The sequence below is a fragment of the Argentina anserina genome, chromosome 2 (assembly GCF_933775445.1).
Source record: "Argentina anserina chromosome 2, drPotAnse1.1, whole genome shotgun sequence".
NCBI lineage: Eukaryota > Viridiplantae > Streptophyta > Magnoliopsida > Rosales > Rosaceae > Argentina > Argentina anserina.
Genome location: NC_065873.1, coordinates 16,030,372 through 16,042,786, shown reverse-complemented (window position 1 = coordinate 16,042,786; position 12,415 = coordinate 16,030,372). Strand labels below are relative to the sequence as shown.

Sequence of the window (12,415 nt, the reverse complement as noted above, 5' to 3'; positions counted from 1 at the left end):
TTGGCCATAATGGATAATAATTTCAATATTTACTACTTGGTGGTTTTCCATTTTTGATAATCAACTTGTACTATCCTATTACCCTATAGCACAATGCTACGACTTTGATATGGTGGGAGTTTGAATTAAAGCGATCGTTCAGTTGCTGCAACTTGTGAGAAGCTTTTATATAAATTACTTCGTTAGTTCATTATTTCTTACAAGGAACTCGTTCTATGTAAAAATGGTTTGGTAAAAATTGATTTTAATTCTAGAAAAATAAAGTAGTTTAGACTTTAGAGAATGATGCCTCGATTTGTATCGAGCAAATATCAAATAGAGCTAGCTCTCGACAATTTTTCCTGTTTTTTTTTTTCATTGTGCCCTTCAAACCTAAAAAAAAAAACAAGAAAATGACAATACAAACTTAAATCAGATCTCCGAAAATCAATCTCATCTCTTTAACAAAAGTTAATATTTTTGCTCATTTTCTAACCTTTTTTATGTTGAAATCAGAAATTAACATTAGGATATATGCACTTGTGGGACTAAAGTCCCATATTGGAGAAAAGGAAAGAGTGAGTACCCTTTATAAGGGCTAGTCCATTTAGATTAGTAAATGTGAGAGATGAGAATTGTGGGCTCTTCTATTGGGTTTTCTCATAGAATTGCTCATAAATATTAGGGGTGGACTCGGTTCCATCGGTTTGGTTTAAGAGTATTAACCGAAAACTGAAATCGAGGTCTCGGTTTTGAATTTCTTAAAACCGAAACCGGAAAAATATCTATTAACCACGGTTTCGGTTAACTTACAATTCGGTTCGATTTCGGTTATATAACCTACCATTTGTAATAAATATTCACACTTTTAAAACAAAAGTTAAAATCAAAATAAAGTAGTAAGCTACAAGTTCACTACTTCAAATTAGTAAATAAGTAGACTAGATTGCGATAAGTTAGAAACAACAAATAAAATCAACAAAGTTATGATAGAATATTAACCAAAACGTAATATTTAATGAGTTAAAGACCGTGAACAATTAAGTTAGACATTTTAAGGCCGTAATCATATAAAATCATGTATATCATATGTAACTCTTAATCAATAAAAACATAATGTACACCTATTACTATATTAAATATTAATAATTAAATACATATATGTCGATTCGGTTTAGTTCGGTTTAATCGGTTTTTTACACAGACGAAACCGCAAACCGAAACCAAACTATTCAATTTGATGTTAAAACTAGAACCGATAGATCGGTTTTATTCGGTTTCGGTTTCTCGATGTCGGTTCAGTACGGTTTTGGTCGGTTTTTCGGTTTTTATGTGTCTAAAAATCCACCCCTAATAAATATACATAGAAATATATACTTAAAAGTCAAAGATGGCCCTTGTGCCTCTTAGGCTTTGTTGATTTAAATCTGATTTTATTTTTGAACTCATATTTTCATATGAAATATATAAATTGTTTGAATAGTTACTAGGCCTGTCAATTCCGACACGACCCGATAACGCGACTCGAAACCCGCACGAAATAAAGCGGCTTGAACCCGCACAATTAGAAAGCGGGTTAGCGGCAAGTTAACTCGTCATGACCCTTTAATAATCAGGTCAACCATAGGTTAACCCGATAACACGAAATTAACCTGCATGACACGTTTAATATTGAATCAAACAACATTCTATATAAAATAAACATATACATGACCAATTTAAGAAAGTAGCATCATATGTAATACAATTTTAATAAGTCTTTACTTATTTTAAACTATAATATAGGTAATAAGATAAATTATTTTGCTATTTTGTTTAAATCTTTTGTTTTAATTGCTTATTTTATGCAAAATTGCACGATATATATATTAAAGTGTTAAACGGGTAACCCGTTTAATAAGTAGGTTGGTTTGAGTTTAAATTTTTAACACGATTATTAAATGGATTGGGTTTAGATTTATATTTTATGACACGCAAAACACCTTTACCCGACATGAACTCAACCCCACACAGCCCATTGACATAACCGTTATGTTGTTGGCAACGGTTGCATCTCTTCATCCAACTTTTATATAAAGACAACATTAATCGTCATTGTCACTCACGAAATCTCCTTCTCCATTTTTTATATTGTTATGTTATTCCTGAAACACAAAGTAAATTCGCCAGTAAGAATTTGTTTAGATTGTTGTATCCTCAAAATAGACGTCTGAAACTACAACACAAGTGGGGGCGAATTTATGTCTTAAGACAATGCTACGCAAGCCTCAATCTATTCAAGTTAGTGAAATTCAATTTTAATTATTTCAATTTCGTTTAAATTATAGTTTATAAGTATTGATAGTTTTATAATCGTATGACTTATATATATAATTTGTAAGCCCTATACTGATTGGTTCTAACATCGAATACCGTACCAATGAATGAAGTGAATCGGTTTTTGGAATTGCAATCAAGACAGTTCATTTTTAGTACGTAAAGCTAATGAGAAGATCAAGTAATTGAGCACCACTTTCAAGCGCAACTTTATGATGAAATTGGGAGCAACATCGGCCATCAGTAGATGAAGTCGGAGGACGAATGACGTATTTAATTTCTCTAATATTGTAATTATAAAATACGAAACAATACCAAAATGCAGGGTATTTATACGACAATTTTCGTTTCAAAAAAAAAAAACGAAAATCCTCTCTACAAATAAGACTGGGTTGGTCAGCAAGACCAAACACAATGAGACCCTCTTCGGCTCTTCAAACTGTCACCATCTTCAGCTCTCTACCCAAAACCTTCACAAGCTTGAACGGACAGCCTCACTCTCAATATCTGCAACTTCCAAAACCCAAGAGATGTTCATTGCTAATAACAATGAGAGACAGAAGCAAGAACCCAAGACCTTTGCAGAAGGGAAGGAATCTCAGCATCGAAGCCATTCAGACCATTCAAGCCTTGAAGAGGGCCCAGAAAAACGAGGGTGTTCTAGAGAAAGTCTTCAATTCCAAGTTCAGGCGCTTATTGAAGCTCGACATGATGGCCGTACTCAAAGACCTCCTGCGCCAAAATGAGTGCTTCTTGGCCCTCAAGGTTTGCTCTTTGCAGAAACACTTTTGTTTTCAATCTGTGTTTCCATGAGTTTTTTTTCTAAAAATTTGGCTTGGGTACTTTTTCGTTTGCTTTATTGGTAGATGATGAATTGGGTACTCAAACGTTTGCATATTACTTGTTTTCAATGAACAATGAATACTCAGTCTCGTTCATTTGAACCAGTTCTAGAAATTTGATTGGGTACTCGAATGCAGACATTTTTCGTGTTTTGTTTCAGTAACTATTTGATGGACTTGCCGTTGTTGCATTGATATAGGTATTTTGCTTCTTACAGGTTTTTGAAGACATAAGAAAGGAATATTGGTATAAGCCGCAGGTTTTGCTTTATGCTGATATGATCAAGTTAATGGCTACCAATGAATTGTTTGAACAAGTCGAACTTCTTTACTTGTGCTTGAAAAAGGAAACTAATTTACAACCTGACATTGAGGGTTTTAACGCCCTGTTGACAGCATTAGTAACTTTTAACCTCTCTAACCTCGCAATGGAGTGCTATTACTTGATGAAAGGAGTAGGGTGTGAACCAGATAGGTCATCATATAAAATTCTTATTAAAAGTCTAGAGTCGATGGGAGAGACAGGTCCTTTGGGTATTGTAAGGCAGGATGCTCAAAATTTGTATGGTGAGTCCCTGGAGTTCCTAGAGGAGAATGAAGAATTGGCAGCGAGTCAATGAGGACTTGATTGGATAAGATCATATCATATTACCTTGCAAGGAATTTGTATTCAACTCCGGGCCATGATGGGTACAAATATCGAAACTTCATCTCCCATACGATAAACTGAGACTGAAGTTCTTTGTAATATTTGGTTGGAGAAGTATGACTATAGCCTTATAGCTGGGAACAGACTGAGTTCTTTGTAAGACTTGATACTTAGAGAGTTAGTTCTCATCAACTTTTCTCTTCTTCTTTTTTTGGTCCGAGTTCACTTTGAGAAACTATTATTGTCTGTTAGTATATAATTATATCATGACCTAAGGCACATAACTTGGCATTGCAAACTTTGCATTCCTTGCATAATCCATTTGGATCTTTATCAACTTCTTAACACCACTCATAACCTGAAAGTTGTTATGTATATGTTGGAATCAACCACTGAATATGTGCTCACATTCGGGTGACTGAGATTCAGGAACACTACATTTATGATTACCAGCCACTTCCTATCATCATCTTTTAGTCTTCTTGGTGAGCTTTGTCTCTATAATATTCAGTACAGGTAATTTCTGTTTATAGAGAACCTTTCCCATTCTAGGATTCGTCTACTGAATTGACTTACACTAACAACTCTTGGAGGGTTGCATACTAGAAGTTGTAGAAACTAAATATTTCTATTACAAAAAGTAGTTCACTTGTATTTTATCATCATTGTTATAGAATCGATAGACTTACCATGTCACTGCACCGAGGATAAAGCTTCCTTGAGTACGGGGAGGACAGACTTAACATTGCAACCCTCTGTTTCCTATTTTTATGTTTTTTATATTTCAAAAACTGTTTAGCAAGTTGATCATGGGAACTCTGTCATGAAGTGAATGCAATATTGCTACTCGCTTGTTTGTTACCCTGCTTTAGTTGTGCTTGTATATGTGGTATACACAGTTGTTCATTAAGAACTTGTGTGGGTGTGCACTGTGCAGGCCCTGAAGCTGATGCTGCAAAACTTTGCTAGCTAGGATTAGTCAGGATCTTCTTCTTCCAAAACTAGTATTGTTTTTACCAGGATATGATCGAGCATCATCCAACCTGGTGAACCCGCTGTATAGCCCCCGAGTTTTGGAAGATGATCCTGACTATGATCAAAGTTCTGCTGCTTTGTTTCAGGGCCTGCAGACCTCCAGCGCTACTGGTTAAGAAATTTTGGAGACGTTGATGCAAAGTTTTGTGAAAGAAACAGAACGGCATACAGTAACAGACCACTAATTGAATCAAATTTAAGGATGCTGAAGGCATGGCTGAGATGCTCAAAAAAGTATCAGCCGATTGATATCAACAGAAATGCAGCTGTTCTAAAAGGTTGAATTATGGTTTATAGGCCTTTTGCATTATCATTGTCTCTAGCTTCAGTTGTTCATTGGCTGTGAATGAAGTATCACTGTTACTCATTTTGTAATTTTCAATAAAATATTACAGAAGATTTCTCTGAATTTCCCTCGTGTATGATTTCTTTATGTTTCTGCTACTTGTCTTTCATTCTTCTGTTAATTTTCTTTTGCCTTCTAAGTTGACATGTTCAATCATTTTCTGGTTTTTACTTGTGAACGGTAAGCACCCTTTTTGAGTTGTAAATCTCAAAAGAGATGGAAATTTAGCTTCATTCTGTAAAATTTGTTGAGTCCAGAGGTATAACTTTTCCCTGTAGAAGCAGTATCTGATTATCTGATAAGCCATACATCTCCAGGATACCGAATGCACACAAATACAGCCATTAAACTCAGAATATAAACAAGATTGCAGTGTCATCACTTTAAATAATTACATGTTCCATCAAGTATTACGCGTCCTAATCCTTCTATCATTACTAGACAAAACTGGGACCTCGTATTCCCATTTTTTTCAACTTTCTTCTACAATTTTTCCTTCTTTTGACCACAACCTAAACTTTTCAGGATAGCAGAAAACTTAATGTGATCAGGGGTAGCGTTCTGTTCTACAATGCATATGGTTCACATACTAGAACTGTTTCCCATCAAATGTCTGACCAAATTGCCATTTTGGTGGAGCAACATTGTAAGATGCAAGTGTTCTTCCGCTACTGACTGTTACCTCAAAAGAGAGAGGCTGCCCTTGAAGGTTGACATTGCTTTGCCAATTCTGTCCCCAGTTTCTTGTCATTGGTATCCACCCAGTTTTCGAGCCCTTGACCTTTACAGCAACCACTTCCCCGTTCGAACCTACATTGGTAATCAAGACTTCATAGAAGTGAGAACTTCCACTCATAGTGAACCGCAGCCCTCCAGTTCTGTCACACTTAACCCTGCACATAAAAAATCCAGACCTTTTTGTTTAGTGCAAGCAATTAATATATAGACAAGCAACTCTAACCAGCTCATCTCTACCTCCTATACTACCTCCTATACTGAACTGGCACAATATCAGCTTTCTTCTTTGCAATTTCAGCAAATGCTGCCTCTGACATCTCAAAGTGTTCTTTGGGGAAATTGCACCAGCCACCATAATCAGAAGAAAGCCCAAAATTTGGAGGACAGAAATCGGTAGCAGTGAGAATTATAGAAGGGCTTCCTTGCAGGCACCACAAGATGTGATCAACACATCTCAACTCATAACAAGCACCACAAGTACTCCCTCTGTTGAACAAAATCCCACTTAGCCCTGCACTGTATTTCCCATAGCTAATCTTGTGAAGGTCTCCATAACCACAAGCACCTTCTGCAACAAATGAAACAACAGAATGTAGGAACCCACCAGTGGAGCGAATATGGAAGCATAGAGCTGCTTTAAGTATTCAGAAACTTGAAAATTTTGCAAACCATTGCATAAATTAGACCTGAAGCACCCAAACTGAACATAAATACTTCAAACATGGGACACCCTAAAACCCAAAACCCTTGTAATATTGCAAATTCTCAATAGGCATCGAAAACCCTCAATGAAATTGGAAACCTGTAACCATAGAGTAACATCTGTACGCAAAAGCCTGAAACTTTTGCACATACTAGCATAAAATAGATACCCATTTAAGCATTATGTTGTGAAAAAAAAAATCAATGGCTGTGCACAGCGTAGGCCTTGAAAACCCACAATGAAGTCAAAAGCTTGAAACTTTTGCAAAATTGTACTAGAAGCAAGAAGAGTACCAGTAATGATAGGCCCATCTGTTTCTTTGGAGTAAGTAGCAGTAGCAGTCGTCCAATCCTCATCATGGGCAAGAATGCTGCTCCACAGACACTAAAATCAAGCAGAGAAATACAGCTCGAATGGCTCCCATTTGAGACTATAACAGCGTGTGTACTTGAACTGGGTTCCTTTGTTGGTGAACAAATGACCAGATCTCCTGTTGCTGGAATGAAGCTAGACAAGAAATGAAGCTCTAATGGGAAAGATGAAGCACTTTGACAAATGGGGTGCCTACAACGGCGTCCATGGTTCACAATGGAGGGCACATTCTCCGAGGGCGAGATTAGAGGGGGCGTTGGTCTCTGTAACTCAAAAAGATGGATGCTTTAGTTTCTTTTCTTTCTTTTTAGCGGCGAATGGAGAATTCGGGAAAATCTGAAAAGAAGGCTTTGGCGCCTGCATTTGTCTACGCTTTGAGTTTGAGGTTTGTATTGTAGTGTAGGGCTCGGCATATATCGGTTTGATTCGGTTTTTAGTCTAAATCGAAACCGAATCAGTTTAATCGGTTTTTTAGAAATTTAAATTATTTATCGAATTAAATTAATCTAAACCGAAATAATCGGTTTAACCGAAATTCGGTTCGGTTTCAGTTCAGTTTTGGTTCACACCTCATACGTAATTTTTTTTAATTTTTCAAGAGGTGAGACTCAAATTCCTACCTAAAGATGATGTCATAAATCAGTACATCACACGCACGTCTCATTAATAATTATGTAAAGATTATATTTTTCTCATTTTAATAGATTTTTAATAAAACATCAAAATGTCAATGTTGGGATTCAAACTCCTGACCTAGAATATAACAACCATGCGCTCTACCAAATACACTAGACAACCTTCTATGTTAAGTTTTGTTATTTTTTTGTACTAATACCCATTATTTATTATTTTTTAAATCATTAAATTAAATTCGGTCGATTCGGTTTTAAATCGGTTAGTTTGATCACGTAAACCATTTTCAAACCGTTTAAACCGGTTTCGATTCGGTTTTCTTCATTTTTAAACTACATCTCTTCGGTTCGGTTAACTGAACCATATTTTCAGTTCGGTTCGGTCGGTTTTGCTTGTTTAATTCGGTTTATGCCCACCCCTATTGTAGTGAGGGCAGACAGAGATACGGAAAGCTCGAAAGAAACAAGTATATACTTTGTTTTTGGAATCCGGAGTTTCTATTCATACATCTAAAATTTGTATTTTACTCTAATTTACTTCTGTTTGCACTTTCTTAATTTTCTCAAAATGCCCATAATCAAATAAAATTAATAAAACTCTATTTTTTACTTTAAAAATTTATTTAATTGATTCAAACATGTTACAATATAATTATATCGAGTCTCTCAAGTTTGAAAATGATCACAATACAATTCATCTATAATTCACAATAACAAAATGCATTCAAATAGGCGGATCACAATAAATTGAAATAATAAAAAAGCTAAAATATAAAATAAAATAAATGTCTACAAAGTACAAAGTGTGAACAATATTTTTGTTAGGATGCATGCGAATTATTGAAAACGATAATATTATAGTTTAGTCAGATGAAGAAGGAGTTTGTTTGAAATTATTATTTGTAAGAATTTTTTTATGAAATGTATGGTGTTGAAATATTTATTTTTTTGTTTATTCTTATATTTGTCTATATTGGTAATTTCTTATCAATTGACAAAGTGAATACTAACTAGAAAAAAAAATTAGGGAGGTCAAAGTGCTGTTTTGGATGGTATGAATAGACACTCTCTTTGGGATCTTGAAATAGATATATAGAAAACAAAAGCAAATTGTAAATATTTTTCTAGTCCAAAGTACCCACTATGTAGATATTATTGATCATATCATTGTTATTACGTATTACAGTATTTTATACCTCTCCCCCAATCTGTGTACTGTAGGATAAAACGAACTTTTTATGGCTAAAAAAATAAAAAATAAATTCTAAAAAAAATTATGGCTAAAAATTCAATTTTGAGCCCTTAACATCTCAGCTACAAAGATTTATTTGTATCGAGTATTTGAAGAGTGATCATGCGCTGATGCACAGATCATGCATAGGATCAAATTTAAAACTAATAAAAGAGTTGTACCACATCCTTATAAAATCACACAAAGCCTATAATTTTCTTGCAACTTCATCTCTACAATTGAAACACTATTATATTACGGTTTGAAAACACGATAGTGTTAGTAATTGAAATACTATATATGGAGAAATTGTTTAGCGCTAACCGTGTCAGCATGGGAAGATACAGCGGTTTATGATCAAACATTTTAACAACACATTTCGACAACTCCTTCCATAGCAGAAACTTGAAAGGGTCTCACAGTAAGATACTCGTCGGGTTGTCCTTAATAGCACAAGAGCTTTACTTTCAAGTTTCAACAATGTATCGAGGACCCGCTATAAGTAATTCTTTCCAAGATGTCCAAGGCTTCAAAAATTTGGCCAAGTTTTGCAACATGTAGATGTAGACATTAGACCTCTATGACATGACTGAAGTCTATGAAGATATTAAGGCAACCAAAGTTGCACTATTGCGTCATTGTAAAGAGGATGGTGCTTATCTCGGCCTCAATCACAGCCTGTTCCTGTCAAAGCCCAAACTAGCATTTCCGAGGTCAACTGTCAAGGATCAATGATCAACTAATCCATTCGAAAACTCCACTCTAGAATCTATTATGCATGATGATAAAAATGTATGTATTGAACTTGAAAGAAATAATGAAATATGTTAAGTACAGACGTTTTCGAAGATGAAAATGGAGAAACATGCTATAGCGATTGAACATTTTAACCCCCAACTTCCCCGTCTTCTGTTCCTCTGTTTCTAAACCTTAGACCTCACAAGAACGAATGAGGTTAATCTTGCTGTGAAATCTTTTATTTTTTTACTTCTGTTCTTGTTCTTCAAACAACATGTACGTCTCCAATGAATATTAATAAAAACAAATGAAGGAAATGGTGAACCAGAGTTCAAAATCTGTATAAGCCACTAAAGCCAGTAGCCCAGAAAGGGAAGAGGGTAAACTCAAACACAAGAAAGCTCTTAGGTTTATAATATGAAGATCACTGTGAGGTTTTTGCTTACTTCTATTCTTCAAAATTTCCAACATTCATGGAGATTTATGAAACTCATACTATTATATCTTTCAAGGGAACAATGCAGCTGGTTGGCATATTATTGCCTTTCTCCCGAATAACGATTGAATTGTGGTCATCACCGTCATTGCTGTTATTAAGCGCGTTATTGCTGATGGTCTTGGGAGAGTGATACAGATTGAATGTTGCTTGATCTAGAGTTCCTTCTCTGTAAACAAACACACTGTCATCTTCTTCCATTTTTCGCCACTTCCTGTTTCGGTCTTTAATTCGATGGAGATCATGGAGTGGCATTCCTCTGAAAAATACAAATGTGAAGTTAAAATAAAAGGCTTGTTCAGTTTTTTTTTTTGGACCAAAACAAAGCTTGTTCAGTTAATAAGCCCTCAGAATCCAATGTTTTGTGTACAGTTTTTCAGATAAAAGCATATAATATGTTATCTTGCCTTCATGTCAGTAAAGATGTAACAAAGAAGAACAAGATTGATAATGTAACAAAGAACAAGATAGATTCGTGTGGATTAATTAAATCTAGAGCTTACATGACCTCTGCAGTGATTTCAGACTGTATTAAACAATACAAATATAAAATGATATTGCTCCCAATTTTCCAGAAATGAGAGTATCTTTAATTTGTTTTTCTCCTTCAAAACAGATGTATTCCTAATTTTTTTTCTTTTTTCTTTTAAAAAAAAGGCAAACAGAGGAGATGGTTCGTACTTATTTTGAAGGGAAAATAATGAGAATTACTGTGTAACACCACTTGAACATGAAGAATATATGAATCACATCATACATTGTGTATTCGACTGATTAGTTTAACATACGAAAAACTGATATATTTATTAATGCATACTTTTCCCAAAATAATAATAGTAGAATGTAACCGTTTCAATTAAACGAGTGACCAAGAAACTTGTTTATTAGATATATTTATAGAAATCTAATCATCAATTATCTACTAGATTTGATTTGAACTCATTGTGTATCATTTCCAACTCCACGTACCAATCATCTTAGCACATTAAAATTAATTACACCAAGCAAACTCTAACACACTTTAAATCGAACAAGCGCCGTCATTTACATAGTAATTCAATAAAGAACAACCAAAAAGTCGAAAATCATCCTCTTTTAGAGTTTTCTTTCATAAGATCATGAACCTTTCTTAATCTCTTGTTAGTTTACACAAGGGAGGAAAAGGTGCATTTCCTTAATTTGGGCACTCAAAATATTGTTGTGACTTGGTCTAATCACAAGGGACTATGGTCCAAAATTGCTACAGTGGCCACACATGTTTTTCTTTACATACAATGACAAAAATAACCCACCCACCCCCATTAGTCCAACAAATAAAATTGAAAAGCAATACAACTTGATCAAGCAAACTTAATCAGTGATTATCTCTCAAAACAAAAATTAATCACACTTAATCAGAATAATTACAAAACCCAGCAGAGCAAAGCGAAAACCCAAAACCCTTTTCAATGAATGAACAAACACAAAAGCACACACAAAATCGAGAACAGCAAAAAACCCAGAAACGAAATAAACAAAAACGAGACAAAGAGAAGTGGTAGCTCCGTTACCTTATGTGGAAGAGATCGGAGATGTCACACATCTCGAGGTAGAAATTAACGGCCTCGAGGAAAGCCCGGTAGGAATAGATGTGGAGCCCATCGATTCTCGGGTACGGCAGCCTCGGCCTCGGCAGCAGCAGCGGCTCGTTCGCCCCGCCCCACTTGCTCCTCCACCCACCCGCGGCGGAGAACACGTACTCCTTCCACAACACCGCCGAGTTCGGCGCCGCCGCCGCAGCCGGACGGCCCACGAACCCGAGGGTGGCCATGATGGGCTCGAGCTCGTCGTGGGTCATAATGGGCTTGAAGGTCCTGGTGTACCAGAGCGCCAGCTTGCGCATAGAGCCCTTCATGTAGTCCTCGGCCATGAGAGAGAAGAGAAGAGAAGAGAGAGAAAGAGAGATAGAGATTCTGGTGAGAGCGACAGAGAAGAAGACTGTGGATTTGGTCAAGGGGGTTTAAATAGGGTTTTTGGAGAAATGGGAAGGGTTATAGTGACTTAACACCCAAGGTGCGGGAAAGACGGAGAAGACCGGTCGTCGGTTTTACTGACTCGGTGGGATTTGGAAAGCTGCGAAATGAAACGAAATCTTAGCTTTTTTTACAGTGTGGGGATTCTGTGAGATTTTGAAGCGGTGAGGGTGGGGTTTGTGGGTGAGTCATGAGACATGAATCGCAGCGTGAATGGTGGTTAACGGTGGACTTATTTATTGGTGGGAGTGATCTTCCGACTGTTTGACACTGTTTATTGGTGTGAGTGATATTCCGCCGATCTGACTGTTTGACCACTGTTTAAC

At 36.0% G+C, this 12,415-nt stretch overlaps 3 protein-coding genes across 3 annotated transcripts; 1 reads left to right on the top strand and 2 right to left on the bottom strand.

Moving 5' to 3' along the window:
- Positions 1–2,667: 2,667 nt before the first annotated feature.
- On the top strand, positions 2,668–5,162 carry LOC126783501 (pentatricopeptide repeat-containing protein At1g62350). Its single transcript, XM_050508979.1, has 2 exons — positions 2,668–3,060; positions 3,356–5,162. Exons 1-2 carry the CDS (start codon positions 2,710–2,712, stop codon positions 3,755–3,757), a joined length of 753 nt encoding a protein of 250 aa, XP_050364936.1. The 5' UTR covers positions 2,668–2,709; the 3' UTR covers positions 3,758–5,162.
- Positions 5,163–5,305: 143 nt separating this feature from the next.
- LOC126785200 (expansin-A20) lies at positions 5,306–7,032 on the bottom strand. The gene is given in 4 exon segments (XM_050510813.1): positions 5,306–6,060; positions 6,155–6,473; positions 6,902–6,987; positions 6,989–7,032. Coding segments are annotated over 4 exon segments (753 nt in total). The 3' UTR covers positions 5,306–5,756.
- Positions 7,033–9,889: 2,857 nt separating this feature from the next.
- On the bottom strand, positions 9,890–12,122 carry LOC126785201 (uncharacterized). Its single transcript, XM_050510814.1, has 2 exons — positions 11,628–12,122; positions 9,890–10,336 (listed from the first exon to the last, which is right to left on the bottom strand). The coding sequence occupies exons 1-2, from the start codon at positions 11,984–11,986 to the stop codon at positions 10,072–10,074; spliced, it is 624 nt and encodes a 207-aa protein (XP_050366771.1). The 5' UTR covers positions 11,987–12,122; the 3' UTR covers positions 9,890–10,071.
- Between the last annotated feature and the right edge of the window lie 293 nt (positions 12,123–12,415).